Raw genomic sequence first — 19,081 nt, forward strand, 5'->3', positions numbered from 1 at the left:
AGGCTTGATCAACTGTTTAGCAAACACTGAGTTTGCACACATGTCCAAATGTGAACATAAAGCACCATAGTGCATTCTAGCTCCTTGTGTACAAGCAACACCACAATGATCACGGTATATATATGCTAGAGGAAGTAGTCAGTTGGGTTTTAGACAACCCAGTTTGACTGTGTATATACGCTCGCGAGAGGATGATGTGATCGAGCTGTGAATGGAACGCTACCACGTGTTCTCGCAAGCGTATCCACGCTGCTTACTGTACTTTTTTGCGCTGCTGGCTCCATTCACATGGGGCCGCGACATATCCGCGGCGGTTTTGAACTGGCTCAGCAGTCTAGTTAGTCCTTGGTGTGATCAACAAACACCTGGAAATCGTGCACGATGGGGTGCGCATTTGTGCACCACTACAGACCCCTATAGTGTCTTGGTGCACAAAAATAGAGCATGTTGCATATTTTTTCACCCGACAGGTGCGCAAAAACACTGAATGTGAGGGAACCCATTGAAATCAATGGGTTCAATTGTCAGCAGTTTGCGCAAGCGAAAACACACCCAAAATCACCAGTGTGAAGGAGCCTTACATCAAGAAAACAAAGCAGATCCAAGGCATTAACTAAAAGCAAGGACTGGATATTGAAGTTTTTGCTGAATTGTAACTTTTAATTTACCAAGGTCCAGGAGCCAATTGTAGAAAAGGGGAAATCAAGGCTTTCTTAGATTTTAATGAGAGCTGTTCCAGCAATTACCAGCGCCTGGCTACTGCACCGGTGTCGGAGCTAACTGCTTCCGCTCTGTACCCGTGTGTTGTTGCGCTGACAGCAGGCGTCCGATCGGCTGATTATCCGAGGTATACCCTAGCTGATCAACTATTCATTACCTATCCTGAGGATAGGTCAACAATAGTATTTTCTTGGAAAACTTCTTTAAGTTCTGTAACTTCCATTGTGGGGCCGCCATGGATCAGACCTGTTTTTCCAGCACAATCCCCCGGGAAATTTGGAGAGTAAGCCACCACCTTAAACTCTTTGTCAAGGTGGTGTCATTTTTGGAAAGATAGTAGTGACACTTATGAATTATATAAAATATGCATATAATACTATACTTGCAGTTACTAAATGGGTTTCCAGAACTTTGGGCATTTTTTCCTATTCATGATTTATCTGCAGGATAGGTCGTCAATACAAGATCGGCAGGGCTTCGTTGCTTGGAATCTCCACCTATGAGCTGATTCCCAGTGCTGCTGTCAACGTGGTCAGCACTAGAGGCATATAGCGTTAACAACACTGCAGCGACCTGGTTTGTTACAGCAGGCACAACTCCCATTAATTTCAATGGGAACTGTGCCTGCAACACCAACCTAGACCACTGCACTAGGAACAGCGCTATCTGCTTCTTGTGCCATCCATGTTGACAGCAGGATCGGGAATCAGCTGATTGGTGGAGATCCCAAGCACCAGACCCCGGATCATCTATTGATGACCTATCCTGTGGATAGATCATCTATAGAAAAAACACTCAAAGTCCAGGACAACCTCTATAATTTTGACTACTATCACAAGTGTACATACATAGTTGACAGACATAGTACTGATATGCTATTTTGGAATATGTCATTAGGCGATTATGGTATTCTGGCAGTAGTTCTATTTTATCCATATTGCCTATGCTATGGGTTTGAGTCTACTTTTCATACATTTATGAGTCTAGCTTTTATTGATTCATCTTTTATAGCATGCATTATATATAAATACAATCTAGACTGGTGAAGATAGTATGTGACTTCATTGTTTTTGTGTTGTCTCCAGGCTGCAGGTCTAATTTTACATTATTGTGTCTGTATAAGTCATTACTGATTCCACATGGATATCCTGAGCTCAGTGGAAAATTAGAAAAACACGTACAAAGTTCTACGTAGGTCAACATGTGGCTGGGCAATGGATACTACGGAACTGGACAGGAAGACTCCAACCTACAGTACCCAGTCGATTTTTCCCCGGATACTGGAGGCGAGTCTATAGAAAATGAGATAATCGGTGGGATCTGACATCAATGATCCATTATAGTATAAGACAGATTGAAACCATGACTATCATTATGCTAAAGTCTTATTATCCCTCCTAATGCCTAGCAGAGAGCTAACAGCTAATGTAACTACTTACAGTATTGTAGTAAACACTGCTAGAGTCATCAATATTGTGCCGTGTCCCACATTCCGTCAGTGAAGACTCTAAGATAAAATGAGTGCCATTTTCTCTTGCTCTGCAAATTGGATCGAGTAGAGAAAGTTCTGTCCCTATGTATCCATGTGCCTTAAAAAGGATGCAACAGGTAAATGGATACAACTTTTGTTATAAGAGTCAACATTACAAATCAAGGGGAAATGCCATAAAACAATGCAACACACAGGTAATTTCAAAAACACTGTACGAAATTTTTTTTTTTTTTTTTAATACTATAAATTTTGAGTTCTGTGATTCCTGAAAATAGTGATTAAAGATTATAACACATTCACTAAAATTAACATAACTTCTGAAGACGCGAGGCATTAAATGGCAATCATAAACAAATGATGTGCCTGCAGTATCTCCAATTCTACAACTCCCCCAATTTTGCACTCACAAAGCCATCATATGGGAGCTGATTGAGTGGTTCATAAACTGGAGAATTATGCCGGTCATCCCCGTCCCAACCTCATCCACCTTGTAAGGGAACACTTTATCCACCGGTGGTTTACTGATAAAATAGCTGTTAATTAAGGGGGGGATTATTTTGACTCCTTGACCCTTGCATGTTGCTTTGTTAGACAGAAAGAGAGAAAATTACCAGTAGACCAGAAAGCTCCCTTCATTTTATTTATCTCCTGTTGATTATATAAGTAACATATGTATGGCAACATAAGAAAAGCCATAAAATTTGCAATTCTATCAATTGCGTGCCTAAGGTGACCATGCAGATTGGACTGTCAGCAGAACACTAATTTGACCAACAGCTATTTCTCCCAACTGCAACATTTACACTTGGCTTGGCTAAGTACACATGTGTTCTGAAAGGGGTAGTGGAATAAGCCACTGCCGGACACTTCTGGCAGCGACTTATCATCCTTGAGAACAATAGGTTAGGGCAAGTTGAAATCCAACTTCCAAAACCTTATCTTCCCCAACACCAGCTATCAGGAAGAGATGGAGCCTCCACACACATTAGCTGGCTGGCCAGTGCCATTGAAATCAGCAGGTTTGGCAAATATCCACCTAATGTGTATGTCCAGAAATTAGATTAAGGTCATTGGATCCCATTGACAATCTAACCACTAACCAACAATCAGCATGTCGGTCAGAATTCACTGTGTACATAGGCAGATAATCTGCTCTATGGGGACAACCGATCGTTAACACAATCATTTGTTCCCATACAGTTGTTATTGATCAGCTGTACATTTCTCTGTATACATGGGAAGATGTGCAGCAGATCAGCAATCAGTTTGATGCTAGCATGAATAAGCCAATCAGCCAAAGAAAGAGCGTTTACTAGTTTGTCGGCTGATCATTGGTCCCTTTACATGGTCCAATTGTCAGACAAACGAGGAACACTTGGGCCCGATAATCAGCCAGTGTAAAAGGACCATAACATATATGATATTCTACCACCCCTTTCCTTTCCCAATCCAGTGTTACATTTCAACATCCCTAAAACTTTTGTTGTGCTGGGATGTAAGCTGCTGGGACTGCCGTTTGTCTTCCTCTCCTGACTGACATTTATGGGAAGGTTGTGCCAACAGCTATCTAAAGGTGCGTTTAGACGTAACGATTACTGTTCCAAAAATTGTTAAAATGAACAAAAGGGAATGATAATTGTTCAATTTAAACGCAAATCACCGACTGAATGATGAACGAGAATCGTTCACTTTTCGTTGGTCGTTCCGTTTCAGCCGGCATAAAAATCATTGTTGGCTCGTTCACTTCTCGTTGCGTTGAAACATTTCCCGCTCAGTGTTGTACATAGGGATATGAAACACTGAACAAGAAGTGAACCATTCTCAACAATGATCTGCCTGTCTAAACAGGCTGAATGACTGCTAACGAGCTGGTGATGTTACATAAACGAGAATCATGCATTTCTCGTTTTGTGTAAAAGGGTCTTTATTGGGGCTGTATCGCCAGATTATCTGTATTTGCTAATTATCCTTCTGACTCTACAAAATATAGCTAAATCTGAGCATGGCAAAAAAACAACCTGAACACATTACAGGTTCGGAAACCAAGTTGCCACCTATTACACTAAAAACTCAACCGGATTGGTCACATAACACCTCCTTTCCGGTACCCCATTTTGAACAGTCAGCGTTGAGTACATTTATACAAACATCATCCCCGGCTTAGAACATACCTCTAAACTGTCCTTTTCGATAGATGCCACCATCTTGTTATCAGCACATTTCACAGACATGGCTACATTAATATTTCCCTGCACTTCCTCCGGTTCCTTGGGCAAATCACGCGCATTGCCCCCGCCCAATAACGTATGGAAATCATGTTCTCCTATCTGGTCTGAATTGCCAAAGTGGAGTATGCCCAGTTCAGGTGGAATAGTAAACTTATCTTCATCATTCATTTCTAAAAAGAAAGATCAGTTAGGACATAAATAAGAAAAATCATTCAAAGTAAAACATTTTACAAAAAAAAGATGAACGGCATGGCAAACAGTTGAATTCACTTATTATACTGAATGGAGGGGAGGTGGGTATTTACTAAGCTACATGCAGCAGAATTCTGGCTCGACTTACAAGAAATAACTGGTTTACATGCCTTGCACCAGTTTATCATGTGTTTTAGACACTTTCTGAACCTAACTAGAAGGATTTGTAAAGGGTCTAGAAAAGGGGTCACACGTTTTGGCAGAAAATTGGGAAGAGGTCTCCACCCTCTAGTATGCTGTGTGCCACACTCAACTTTTGAGTGATGGTTGGGTGCCCTATTCAATTCAAATAGGAGCTATTAATGGCGGGACACATAATGGGCGCCATGACACCAAATTCCCTTCTGCTAAACGCTTGAAAATGGTCCAGGCAGAGACAGGGCTCGGTAATAAAAAATATCACCTGTGTGTGGATGGTGGGCAATGAAACTATCCTCTCTACTGGTGGTCTGTCTGGGTCATCCAAAATCTATTTGCTGGGTGTGCATGGCTGCATGTAACCACCACTCCCAACACCTACAAACAGCTTAGATGGCGGGCAATTCGTCAAAACAACCAACCTGCTTTTCTCATTCCAGTGACGCCAATTAGAGGTGTAACTCGAAGCTTCTAGGCCCCAAAGCAAAATTTTTAACAGGGCCCCCAACTATAATGCTTTATTCATAGTACTGGGCTACCTATATGGAGAAGAGAGACCATATGGGCCCTCTAAGGCTTCTGGGCCCGGGTGCAACTGCATCCTCTGTAGTTATGCCTCTGATGCACCTCCTCTCAAAGTCTGTTAACTGGGTAAAATGTCTTCCGGTGCATCATACAGGCATGTCCAGCAGTAAACGACCACTCAAAAAGAGGTACACTACACCAAAGTCGCTTTTGAGACCCTTTTTTAGGGCAACGGGGAAAGCACTTTTACAGTCTCTTGTGGCAAGACCCAGTGTCTAATCTGGCCATATCTGCCTGAGACACAACACAGGCTGAGTTTTGCAGGAGTCAAATATTTCCATCTGGGTGCATTATTTTGTTTGCCAATGAGTTTATTAAAAGGAAACAAACATACAGTTATTAAACCATCTCATCTTTACCTATCTCATCAAGTTTGATGGAAAACCTGTTTGCCACCGATGCATGTGTGTAGGACGTCACTCGATAGTTTTCGCTAAAGGCCCACTTTATTAAACGCTCCTCCGTTGAAGGAATGCTTTGGATCACTTGTTTACTTGTGAAGAGAGTCTTTTCTGTATCTTTGCTAAAGGTAACACTGTTTGATGTCTAAAGAGAGAAGAGCACATAGAACATTAATTTTCATATTGACAGTGCAAATTAATTGACAATACCAAGAAATATATCATTACAACATAATAAAATGGGAATCGGATGACGCTTTCCAAAACCTAACAAAGGAATTCTCAAGGATTATATAAATAACTCTACAAGAGTAAGATTTGTGTGGTTCTCCATTATCTTATGATAGAGCTGAATTCCGGGAAAACTGATCTTGGCAAGAACTATCCTCTGTGTCTGGATACCTTATGTGTCTCATTCATAGAAAACAAGCATGACCTTTGAAGTTCCTAATAAAAAAAACCCTCTTGTCTTACAGTATATTTATGTGCAGCACATTAATTGCAGTATTTTCTGCAACACATCTGAATATACCCTTAAAGGGTTTGTCCATTTTGAGGAAGCCTTTCTTGTTAGAAGGGGCTCCAGAAGAGAATGCAGCACCACCGAAGGGGAAATGAAGAGTTACATCATTCCCAATGGACGTCCATTTAATACATGAATGTGATGGGCTCTCTGTAACCACATTCCATTTTGCTAAATATATAAGAGGCCTCAAATAGCGGCCCCTCTAGTAAATCAGAATTTTCTAATAACGAGTTTAAATAGATTTCCAGGATTTGCTTCCCAAACCAATTTAACATTCGCAAAACGGCACACTGAAATCCCAATTAGCACTGGCTTTCATAGCTGTATAGACATGACATGGGCCTTTCTAGTGCCTCTCAGCAGATCTGCAGGTTTGAAGGGTATTTTAACTACTGAATGAATGGGATGACCTACAAAAGCCCAACCTGGAGCTCTTGGGACAGTGCGCAAAATTTGTAACAAAGTTCCCAACTGCACCCCCTACAGTGAGACGCCTGATGACAAAAAATCTGCCTATATGTCTCGCCTGCACAGTATTTATTTTCTATATCATGCAAATGTTCGTCATTTCTTTTAGAAATATTAAGTGTGCAGCCCTTTTATCGTCCACAATTATAGCTTTCACCTCCACTATACCACCCAATCTTACAGAAGGCATGGAGAGACTTGGGTTGTATGTGGGTCTGACTCCACCGTATGATTCCCAACAAATGTTATACAGAGACTTTTAGGATGTCATATGTTTAATGTGAGAACAAACATAAAATGACTAACTCTGGCATGTCATAGTCTAGAACAGAATTACTCAACAGGCGGACCAGGGTCCAAATGGGGAAACACGCTCTCCAGACAAGGAGGAACCATTGCCAGTACCCCTTTCCCCCTTCACCAACTTCTTTTATTGTGACACTATTCTATTGTTACACTAACAGGACCTGACTCTGTAGTGTCGCTTCCCTCCTTCCCCAGCTCTGGACTCTAGATGATCTTGAGAATTGGAGCCGGGGTGGCTCATAGCAGGAGGCAACATACATCTCATGTATATTTGTGTACTGGTAAAAGGAGAAGAAGGGGGATTTTAAATGGGACATTATGCAGAGTGGGACAGAAAAGACGACAAGACGTGTTTTATGTGGGAATGTATATTTGATCATCTAAAAGTAGGGTGAGATGTTTTACATGGGACTGTATGTTGAAGCGGTATGTTGAGCTCAAGTTAGGGGGAGTGTTTTTTTTCACGCAGGACTGTAAGAGGAGATGATGGAGGGAGAGCTTGGTGTTTACGCGAGACTGTATGTTGGGGTTGGAGGGAGCGGAGTGATCTTTCTCTGAATGGACTGTATGATGGAGGAAATTAAGAAAGGGAAATTGTTGTTTTTTTATATGGAACTGGATGATGATGGAGGAGTTAGTGGAGAGGGGGTCACTATAACCAAAGGGGTCACAGGGGATCAGCATAACTAAGAGGGTCCACAGAAGAGGCAGTACAACTAAGAGGGTCCACAGAGGAGGCAGTACAACTAAGAGGGTCCACAGAAGAGGCAGTACAACTAAGAGGGTCCACAGAAGAGGCAGTACAACTAAGAGGGTCCACAGAAGAGGCAGTACAACTAAGAGGGTCCACAGAAGAGGCAGTACAACTAAGAGGGTCCACAGAAGAGGCAGTACAACTAAGAGGGTCCACAGAGGAGGCAGTACAACTAAGAGGGTCCACAGAAGAGGCAGTACAACTAAGAGGGTCCACAGAAGAGGCAGTACAACTAAGAGGGTCCACAGAGAAGGCAGTACAACTAAGAGGGTCCACAGAGAAGGCAGTACAACTAAGTGGGGCCACAGAGGGAGCAGTGTAATTAAGAGGGGCCACAGAGGGAGGAGTATAATTAAGAGGGCCACAGAGAGAGCAGTGTAATTAAGAGGGGCCACAGAGGGAGCAGCATAATTAAAAGGGGCCACAAAGGGAGCAGTGTAATTAAGAGGGACCACAGATGGCGCACTTTTTGCTATAGGGGAGTTACTGAGAGGGCTGTTGAGGGCAGTGTCAGAATGAGAAAAGTGTGCAGAGAGGAGTCATAGTTACTGATGATGATCTCGGCCCAGATAGAGAAGTAAAACAAAAATCGACATCACTAATTTAGAGGAGACATCACCTATGGTCACTAGATTTAACTGCATTCTAATCACTATCACTGTGTAGAACTAGTATCCTAGCCCGTAAGCGTTCAAAAAGCTTTGTGTACCCCAAAATAGTATAAATGAAAACATCCAACTCTTTCTGCAAGAAACAATCCCTTACACAGCTCTGGTGATGGAAAAATAAAAAAGTGATGGCTCTCAGAATATGGTGAGTTAAGTGTTCTATAGTGCAAAAGTAGTAAGGGGAAAAAAAACTCCATACAGATTTGGTTTGGCCGCCGTCATACTGTAATTTATATGCAATTATAAATACGTGCCTTGTTTTAATCCCTATTACTTGGGTTTGCTGGATTTTCACCTAACGGCAGACCCAAGTAAGTGGACATTTACAAGAACTACTTGAGTTCCCCCTTGATCGAGAAGTTCAAATAATCTGGTGCTTGCTTTTGGCAGAGAACTTTTCGACAATCTGAAAAAGCTCAAAACCAGGAGCCGAGGAAGGAGCAGAGATAACCAATGATGGGACTCCTCTGATTACGACATATACATTTTATGATGGATTAAAAGCCAGCTGTGTACTGACGCACACAGGTTAGGATGGAGGCCTCACTGCAAGTTTCAATTGAGGCCCTGTTGTTCTAATCAGGGTACAGAAAATTCTTGCTGAGAAGGAATAAGATTTTAGAAATTTTCGCTGGGGCAGGCTGTTTGATCACTAATGGAAAGGCATTTTAACTTCTCCATTCCCACAATCAATGACCTCAAACTAGCTGGAAATCTCCTAACATAAAACAATGTTCTAAGGTCCCTGCCTTCCTTGAATAACAGACCAAGATTGGATATATAAAGTCATTCGGTGCTCCACTCTGTACGTAAATAAAATCTGCATTGCTTAACTCAATTACTAACATCTGTGAAAATAGTTATGGCCTTACTCTTCTGTTTCGGATTAGAGGAGTGAAGGAAGTATTTCACATCTGCTGCACCCTGTAGAGAGTGGATCATCAGGTACACTAAACATCCATTCTAATTGCTACGCCCCCACTGGATCCTTCGTTTCAACTAAAACGCGTCTCCTCTTCAACAACTGCTAAAACTTCATGGTTTGCATTTTTCATGCAAATTAGGCATTTACATGCTACTATGGAAATAATTTGCTTGCGTGTCTTATTTTTACAAGAGGGCATGATGTGTCCTTTTTATATGAACCAGTCCTTTAAAATAACATTTGTTAAAAGGTATTCCTTTCAATTGTTTGTCAATGTGTGTCATGTAGCTGGTGCAATCAAAGGGGTCTCCAGACCCCCAGAGTTATGCAACGCTGTCTGACCGTTTTATTTGTAGTTTCATCAGACCCTTACTTCCAAGAAATGGAAACAGCCTGAACATTTTTCTCTATAACCCTAATACAAGCCACCTGATTTAGGGCTTCTTAACCTTTTTCTACTAAGCCCTCACCAGATGAACATGGTAAAGTCTGGGCCGCAACAGGGGTTGACATCCAAGTTAAAATTAAAATTCTTCAATTTACAAATGTCTGGAAATTTTGGTGGGTGGACACAGGGCTGTGTGTTGAACAGGCTGCTCTAAAGGTTGCTGTAACTCATACTTGAACAGTTCCTATTATTTAGATCCCAGAACTAGAGATAGTGGGGATTATGGTGCCTGGAATCCAACTGGAAAGGAGGAACATTTTGAGGAGAGCCCAGGTTGCCAGTTTCAAACAGCTTAAGTGACCCTGCGCTTTCAGGAAAAAATTCAATCCCAGATCTAAAGCAGGAGAAGGGACTATTACCTGTACTTGTTCTTCTCTACCATCTCTCTGATCCACTATTTCCATGTTCTCACTTTGGCCATCCAAGATGGCTAATGCAGTCTTCTGACTACCTAATCCTTACAGTGCATTGGTAGTGTTAGCAAGTATAGTGTATTGGTAGTCTGATTGTCTAGAGTTGGTCATGTGATCAGTACTGGCCAATCAGAGAGCAGTGCACAGTGTTCATTAGGTAGTTCGAAAATTGCTGCAGCCATCTTGGATGGCCAAAAGCGGGGCCAGCAATCAGCGGATTGGAGGGATGGCAGAGAAAAAGAACCCCCACACCTTTCTACTCAGAGTCAGAAACTTGTCCCAAACCCGGAGGGTCGCTTTCATTTGTGAATACCCAATCCAAATGTCCTTTTTGGCTGCATGGCCCCTAAAACTTTAGATCTGAGAGCTGCATAGCTCTTCTCTTGCTACTGATATCCTTCCTTAAATCAGTCGATTTTCAAAACTTTCATTTCCATCCAGAACTTAAAGTTTGTATATCAGAAGTAACAACAACAGCCAAAGTTGCTAATAGGAAATCTCAGCCCAGACTTCTTGAACGTAGCTCTAAAAAAAACAAAACCAAGTGCCACACCGCATCCGCTAACCATCCCTTGGAACTGACTACACCATATGTCAATTTGTTGTCCCAGTTGGCTGATTAGCCAAGCAAGACCTTGAAGCCACATCCAAATGGTATATAAACCGCTCTGAAATTAGTTTTTTGTTTTTTTTGCTGTACTTAAAATAACCTCATGGGTTTATATAAAAAGCATCTGTGATGAGACAATGGCTTTCTGTCATGACCGCTGATCACTAGTGCTTGACGTTAATACTAACACCAATGAGGCTGATCCCTTGCTTATCTCTAAATTAGCACAGTATGGGCAGCAGTAAGAACCAGTGCAGATGGACAATCTGCTAGAGGAGAGTCATTCGTCTTTCCATGTGAATCTACACTCTGAAAGCAAACTAGCCGTGCAATCTGGCAGAGCAGGACTGCTATAGATTTCAACTTCAGTTTTTAAGACCAAGGCACAAGAGTTCCTGCATATCCTGACACGTTCACGGGGACTCTTATTTCTTCACGAGCTGTATTTGGAACAAAAACCGCCTGGTAGGTTCTGCCAATATGAATGTATATATTACTATTCCAGGCCTAAATTTAGACTCCAGGCACAAAATACAGAGCGAAAAAGGCTGTGACTGAGGCGTAACCACTTTACAGGCGGAACTTTTGTAACTTAATAATCGATTATATGTGACAGATGAGGAAAAAAGTATGAAACGTATATTACTTAAAAGGCGTGTTCCAGTAATACAAAGTGAAAGATCCATTCTTCATAAGGAGATAACACCTAATTTTCTAATGTAATGTTAGAACGTGTTTTACAAAGCTGGGGAGTTATTGCTTCTTCTGTGGTCCCCCCTGCTTAGTTCTCCATTGGTATCCAAAGGTTACGGCCTGTAGGCTCCATTGTATTACTGGTCAGGCACACTCAGTGCCTTCAAACTCTGTAATAACGATAGTTTGTAAAGTCATGAGCGTGCTCGTCAGTAACTGGCAACAAGACATTGTGGGAGATGTAGAAATCTGAAGCTGGCTGACGTAGGTCGGCAACAAAATGTACTGGAGTTGAGTTTAATAATTTAGATGGATTTTTGTTTTTGGAACAGTGTCAATAAGTGGAAATGGTAAAAAATTTTCCCAGTCTCCAGAATACCCATTTAAATCATACGGGAGATTCTGCATTAAATTTTGTTTTCCAATAAAGTAATTGACCCTATCTAGTACATTTTCCTGTTCATTTAGCTCAACAGATGAAACCATTGACAGTTTTTTCAAGTTCAATAGTTTAAATGTAGATATGATTATACTATCAGATGTTCCTATGATCATATCTATTTACCGTATATACTTGAGTATTAGCTGACCCAAGTATAAGCCGAGTCAATACGTTTTACCACAAAAAATTAGTAAAACTCGATATACTCGAGTATAGGCCTAGCTAGGCGTCTGTGTCCTCGGCGTGATACTGTCCCCGGCGGTGCGGCCAGCTGCTGCAGTCTTCTCCCCGCTGTCTTCTCCCTGGGTTGCTTTTGAAATCCCCGCCGTCAGTGCTGTGATTGGATCGAGCGCTGGCCAATCACAGCCCGCACTCGATAAGCCAATGACAGCCATCCAGAATGATATCACTGATTGGCTGTGATTGGATCGAGCGCCAGCCAACCACAGCTGGTGCTCGATAAACCAATCACAGCGCTGCCAGCGGGGATTTCAAAAGCAAGCCAGGGAGAAGACAGCGGGGAGAAGACTGCAGCAGCTAGCTGCACCACTCGGGACAGCATCACACTGGGGAAAGCATCGCGCCTGCAGATAGGTGAGTATTGAGTTTTTGTTTTGTTTTTTTTAACCTCACTCGAGTATAAGCCGAGGGGGGCTTTTTCAGCATTTTTTTTGCGTATATACGGTAACTGGCTCTAGTTATGATACGGGGTGGATATGGAGAGGGAGGCCCTTGGATGTGCTCAAACTCAATTCTCATTTACTTTGGCTGTATCCAAAACACAGGCCCTTGGGCCCTTATCTCTTCCTCTTACTTCTATGGTCCTCAGGTACTGGGATAAGGAAATGATGGTCCTTGGCTTCTCTTCCATGCCGAACCCGTATCGTATTAATATCTTTGATAACCCAGCTTTCCTAGAAGAGGGTGAATGTCGACATCTCTTGGGGTTTCCTAGTTCAGAAGCCCTGTAAGGCATTTTATCCTATTGGGATTTGGTACGCCCCATATCCTCCTTCCTAGAGGCTTTATCTGGTGGAGACTGCCTTTCGAACAGCTGTGTAACAATCATTTCCCCTTCACATTTGGTGTCGTTGCACTATGGGTTGCCTCTGGAGTCAGAGGGACATGATACCCCAATGTTGTATATTTCCACTAAGAAGACAAGCTGCAACAAATTTTTTTTCTGGAGGATTGGTAGAAGGCCAACATTTTAAACCACAAATCCTCCATCTCTTGCCGAAAAAACTACAAGGCGATATCTGGATGGTATAACAAAGGTATCATATGCGAGGGTTGTGAAATTATTACCCCTTTTTGGAAAGCTAATAACGGTTTATATCCTCGACTCTGGTGAATGGCTCTCCTCCCTATGCTTCCTAGGCCCATTTCCTCCACCAAAAGAGGTCTTTTGAGATTTTTCCTCCGTAACCGCTTCTTGCCGGAAGAGTATGTTGTGCCATTAAGTCCTTGCGAATCACAGATGGCCTATGACTCCTTCATACAGTAAGAGCTAAACAATGTGAATAATGATGCACATTGGAAGAAATACTCAGAGCTACATGAATGAATGCAAACGTTTCCAGGAGAAAATTCAGTGAAAGTGTAGTAAAAAGAAAAAAAAATATCAAGATTTAGTTATCTTGGAAAAAAAAAAAGCACATGTTTTAAATTAAAGCATTTGGCAGCCGTCAGCGGCCCACAAGATGGGGATTTCCTTTCTCTGGTGATCCAGCATGCTGTGCAGTACACGATACCTGAAAAATAAGCCAAAGCAAGACGAAGAATTCTGGAAGGGTTAATTATAGATGATGAAAAACCCCAAATCGCAGAAAGCTATATATACATATATATGATTTTCTTTTTAAATATTTATAGAAAAGGATAATCAAGAAGCGGCAGGGTCGAGAAGACCCAGATGTAAGCGCAAGAAATCTGGAGTGGAAATATTTAAGGTCAGCCCTAGTTCATGCTGTGCTGAAACAGCCCACAAGAGCCGGACAGCAAGAGGGCAGATCTCCATGGTTTACGCTGACCAAAAATAACAAGAAGCCACATAAAAAACAAACACAACCGCCTGCTGGGGAATAAAGATAAACCAATCCACTATGTTTCCACAAGACTGGTAAGCAAGTCCCATTCCATTTAAAAATAACCTATTTAAGAACACCTGTAAATAGTAATCCTTGAGTTTCCTCTACTCCAAGGTTAACAGGCCCGTTCATCAGTTACTACTTATATCAGTTTCAGGAAAAGTTAGGTGACCAAACAAAATGGCTGGCATGATGGCCAAGGTTGGCTTTCTCAGATGCCCACATAGTCAATCGCTCTTTGTATACATTCTCTACTCCCCTAGGCCAGGCTTACATTACCATAAGCGGACATTGCTGCTCCACTCCCGCAGCGGTTCACAGCTCTGAGTACAGCTGTGACCCGGCCTTGGGCCGCAAATGGCGGCGTAATTGTACTCACGCAGGTGGGCATACGCAGTGCACCTGTTTTTTTATTTTCCGTGCCGTTGCTTAGCAAAAATGTATATACCCACAGCCCATACGCAATGTAATTGCCTATGAGCTGCGAGTATATACACGACCATGGAGAACAATGGGCTCTATGTCGCATATATCCACGATAAAATAGAACATGCTGCGCTTTAATTTCCGCTCGTGGATTACGCAATTCCAGCACGCTAATGTGATTATAACTGCGTAAGACAATGCAATTGAATGCCTCAGAACTACCACGCATTCCTGCAAAAGTAGGCAGATTTGCCATTTAGGACTCTAAGAGGTGGATGAAAAATCTCGTCATGATAGTGTAAAGAGGCTCCAGCAAGTCTACTCAGTGGACTACAAAACATTTTTTGTATTTTTTTTTTTTTTATTATTATTGAAAATTTTCATTTATTTTTTTTTTTTCTTTTTTTACTGAAAAATCATTTAGTTACATCAGCCAAAAATGATCCAAAAGCCTAGTTTGTGTGTCTGGAAAATGTAAATGAGGCAAAGTGGGTTGGACAGTCTCTGGTAGGGGCTTGTTCTGCCCCAAAGTTCGCTTCTCTATCCTCCCCTGACATCAATGACATAGTAAGCATCATCCACGAGGCGCTACAAAGTGTCATGCATGCACACATGAACACCTTCCATCTGCCCACAAAAGCGTCAGATTATCTGGGCATGCATCGGTGGACGACCTCATGGTGCAAGCGAAAGACTTTGTAGCACCGTGTGGATGATGCCTACTACATCATATATGTCAGAGGTGGACTTTGGGGTAGAGCAAGCTGCTGGGAGAGACAGTCCTGCCCTTCGCCCGAATCGCTCCTTTACATGCGGCATGGGGGAATTTTAAACTTTTGATAACTCAGGTATGTTTCTATCTACAGTCCTACAACAATAATTATGTGAAACAGAGGACAGTCATAATTGCAGCACTGGTCTTCGTTTACATTGCTTAAAACTGATGACAAGTTCCCTTTAAGTTCTGCGTTTCGTAAACCCGATCAATAGGGTAAGAGTTAACATTAATATTACTGTCCCTTAATCTGCCTGAGCTCATCGAGGCATAGTCCAGTGTGTGTCTACTGTGAAAAGATTCCTCCCTGGCTCCTCCTCGCCGTTACTCGTAGACCTCAGGATCAACTTTCTACATTGCTTCATTATTGCCAGTCACTCTTTATGTAGCCAACTGTCTCTGTCGTGTTATCTAAGTGTAGATTATCCATGGTGCATTACCGAAGGATTATTAGTCCTTCCGGAATCTACATAATACATGGAAACTTCACACTTTTCTAAGATCCAATCAATTAGCGGTGATGATAAGCAATAAATAACTAGGATTTATAGGCCACATTTAGAAAACTATAAATAAGTTCATCTACAGATAGGAGCCCACTTCAGATAGGAGAAGTCCTCGGAGGTGTTAGAATGTATGTTATTGGAAGTGAAATGCTAGCAACCTGTCAACAAGCCGCTCTTCTTATGGGGGGGAAATCACGTATGGAGCACATAATGCTTGTTGCTCATCTCTAATTTGCTGAGTGTTTTCAGGAGGACGCATGAAGAATGACTAGCTGACCGATTTCAGATGGTTTGATGTCTATATTGCCATGACAATATTCATTATTTGGAGTAACTTTTGGGAATGATATAACTAACAATCCCTTAGTGTTCTTATTAGACGTGGTAACATGCAGAGTCACATGGAATTTTAAAAGTCCCCATGTTTGCTCTGGACAAGCCATTAAAATAAAGCTGATCATGACTTGAACATCTGGAACCCCCTGTTCTTGTCCTGGAGCGGTAGAATTAACTCTGTTAAGATGGTGTCGCTCCCAAGGTTCCTTTACCTATGCCAGGCCCTCCCCATCCGACTGCACAGACAATATCTGCTGCACCTACGCTCCCTAATTACCAAATTTGTCTGGCGAGGACGCAGGCCCCGACTAAAGCATAGTACGCTGGCTAGGACCAGGGATAGGGGGGGTCTGGGGTTACCGGACTTCACCCTATACTACAAGGCTAATATAGCGAAGTGCGTCCTCGATCTCCTCAAACACAGTGAGTCCAAACTTTGGGTCAAAATGGAACTCGACTCGGATCCAGGCCTGACCCAGGGGATATTTTGGGTCCCGGGCGGCCTGATCAGAGATTACCCGGGAGTGTCACCCCTATTGAGGCTTCTGGGGGAGGCTTGGTCGGGCTTTGCCGGAAGAGATGGGCTGGTCTCGATCCCGGGTCCCCTCACCCCTATTCTGGCCAACCCCCAATTCAAGGCTTTTGTGACGAACAGAACCTTGCTGCTGACCCCGGCAGTACAGGTTCCACGTCTTAGAGATGTGATAAGCCAAAGCGGGATAAAGCCGTTGGCGGAGTTCTTCGCGGAGTCCAGGATTCCGCCGGGGGCTTGGATGGTTTACTTACAACTGAGGGGCTCGCTGGACTCCCTGACACCCGGCTCGAACCTATCTAAAGCCCTCACACCCTTTGAGGCATTATGCATGTCACCTGAATCTGCTGGGCATCTTATTTCATTACTTTACAGGTTGATGCTGGATCGTGAGATGGGGGACGAACCCCCGACGTTTACGGGAACGTGGGAGGGCGAACTGGGGAAAACCTTCTCTGCGGAACAATGGCAGAGGTCTTTCATTCTCACGCACAAGGCAACGGTGCATTCCAGGTTGCATGAGCTAAATTATAAGATCCTGACCCACTGGTATACCACGCCGGTCAGAATACACAAAATGTTCCCCCAGTCCTCCCCCCATTGTTGGAGATGTCTGAGCGGACAGGGAAATATGGTGCATATTTGGTGGGCTTGCCCCCCGGTGGCGGCATTATGGAAGGAAGTAGAGGAGTTATACAATAACTTATCTGGGGCAGGCGTGGTGTTCTCGCCTGAGCTGGCCCTACTGTCCATGTTCCGGGGATCTATAGCCCAGGTGAGAAAGGGTTTATTGAAATTTTTCATACTGGCGGTGAGGCAGATAATTCCAAGGCTCTGGCGGGACACCACGAGCCCCACTAAGACCCACTGGGTCGAGGCAGTGAACACGTTGGCCAGATTCGAGGAGATGAGGGCTGGGGAGGATGCTACGGTGGAGAAGTTTTATGCAACATGGAGGCCATGGTTGGACTTTAGGTTGTCACCTGGCCTGGGGGACTGGATCTCCAGGACAACAAATGCGTTGTAAACACCCAGTGCCCTGACAGCCCCCCCCGCGCGAGCTGAACGGGCCATGCAGCCCTTCCTCTGGCGCAGGGGACCTCAGATATGATGATACCGGAGCCCACCCACTAATGGAGTTGCCTAACCAGACTATAAGGCTTGCGCAAATAGGTACCCAACAGGCGAGCATAATCCACTACCCGGACCACCCACACCCCATCTCCCTCCCCCCCCCCCCTAATCCCCCTATGGGCTTCTAGGAGCCTTACCCTTGTTTAACTTTTTGCTTTCATTGTATGTCTCTTTGTTTTGTTCTGTTCCACCTCGCGGTCCCCTACCCCGAGGTGGGACCGACTTCTGTTAATTAAAAGAAAAAGACTGGGCGGAGGCAAGCCAGCAACAAACTCCACGGAGGAGAGGTGGTGGAGTGGGAGAATGGGCGCATCAATAAGTATGTATACGTATCGACTGTACCATTGTATGTGATGCTACTATGGCTTGATTATTGTAATATGCTTGTCCGTCCAAATAAACACTTATTTTCTAAAAAAAAAAATAAAGCTGATCATGATCAGCGGAATGCCCCATGGGAGGGTAAAGTTTTTCAGGTCAAACACCCCATAATGGAATTCGGTAATAAAGGGAGGTTCACTATTCATGGTCTTCATCTAATAAACTATGGTATGTGACTTGCTCTGGAAGACCCTACATGTCTGGTACACAAACATGCTATTGATTTCAGCCTGAATTGTGTAATGATTCATTTCCCCTGTGGGGGCACTGTAGGAGAACTGAAGCCTTGCTGCCAGACTCCTTTACAGTTGAACATTTACTAATCTAAGCAGCGAGAAAGCAATTAGATTATTAATGTAGGATTTTTCTTTAAAAAAGGAGGGGGAGGGGCAATCCCTTTAAATTGACTTTAGGGGTGGTATGATACTTTAAGAAAATGTAGGTAATGTATTTTTTTAATTTAATTTGGTGCATAATCTAAGAAAACACAAACAAATACATATGCAGTATCTACACATGACACATAATTTTTATTCTTAAATATTAACTCATTCCTACCCTGCATCACACATTTTTATGCTGTTGATAGCAGATACTTAAAGGGGTTGTTCATTAGTAAACTATTGATGTACTATTCTCAGGATAGGTCATCAACAGTAGGTTGACGGGGCAGGGACCTCCACTGATCCAGCTGCTTGCCGAAGTGGTGTGCTTATGCACGAAGCTGATTTCTGCAGGAAGTAGACAGCTCCGTTGCCAGTGCAGTGGCCAGGTTTCCTATTGCAGGTTAAGACTTTATTCATTGCAATGGGAAATTGGCCTGCAATACCAA

At 43.0% G+C, this 19,081-nt stretch overlaps 1 protein-coding gene across 2 annotated transcripts in view; it reads right to left on the reverse strand.

The window, feature by feature from the left end:
• The window catches only part of TGFBR3 (transforming growth factor beta receptor 3), a 201,725-nt gene that overhangs the window by 53,021 nt on the left and 129,623 nt on the right, over positions 1-19,081 (reverse strand). The window contains exons 8-10 of one of the 2 annotated variants that reach the window (XM_066597343.1): positions 5,775-5,961; positions 4,384-4,610; positions 2,160-2,309 (exon numbers count right to left, since the gene is read on the reverse strand). In XM_066597343.1, coding sequence (XP_066453440.1) covers positions 2,160-2,309; positions 4,384-4,610; positions 5,775-5,961 — 564 coding nt within the window. The remainder of the gene's footprint in view (positions 1-2,159; positions 2,310-4,383; positions 4,611-5,774; positions 5,962-19,081) is intronic. The other variant, XM_066597344.1, reaches the window with a different exon arrangement.

This window comes from Eleutherodactylus coqui, chromosome 3 (genome assembly GCF_035609145.1).
Source record: "Eleutherodactylus coqui strain aEleCoq1 chromosome 3, aEleCoq1.hap1, whole genome shotgun sequence".
NCBI lineage: Eukaryota > Metazoa > Chordata > Amphibia > Anura > Eleutherodactylidae > Eleutherodactylus > Eleutherodactylus coqui.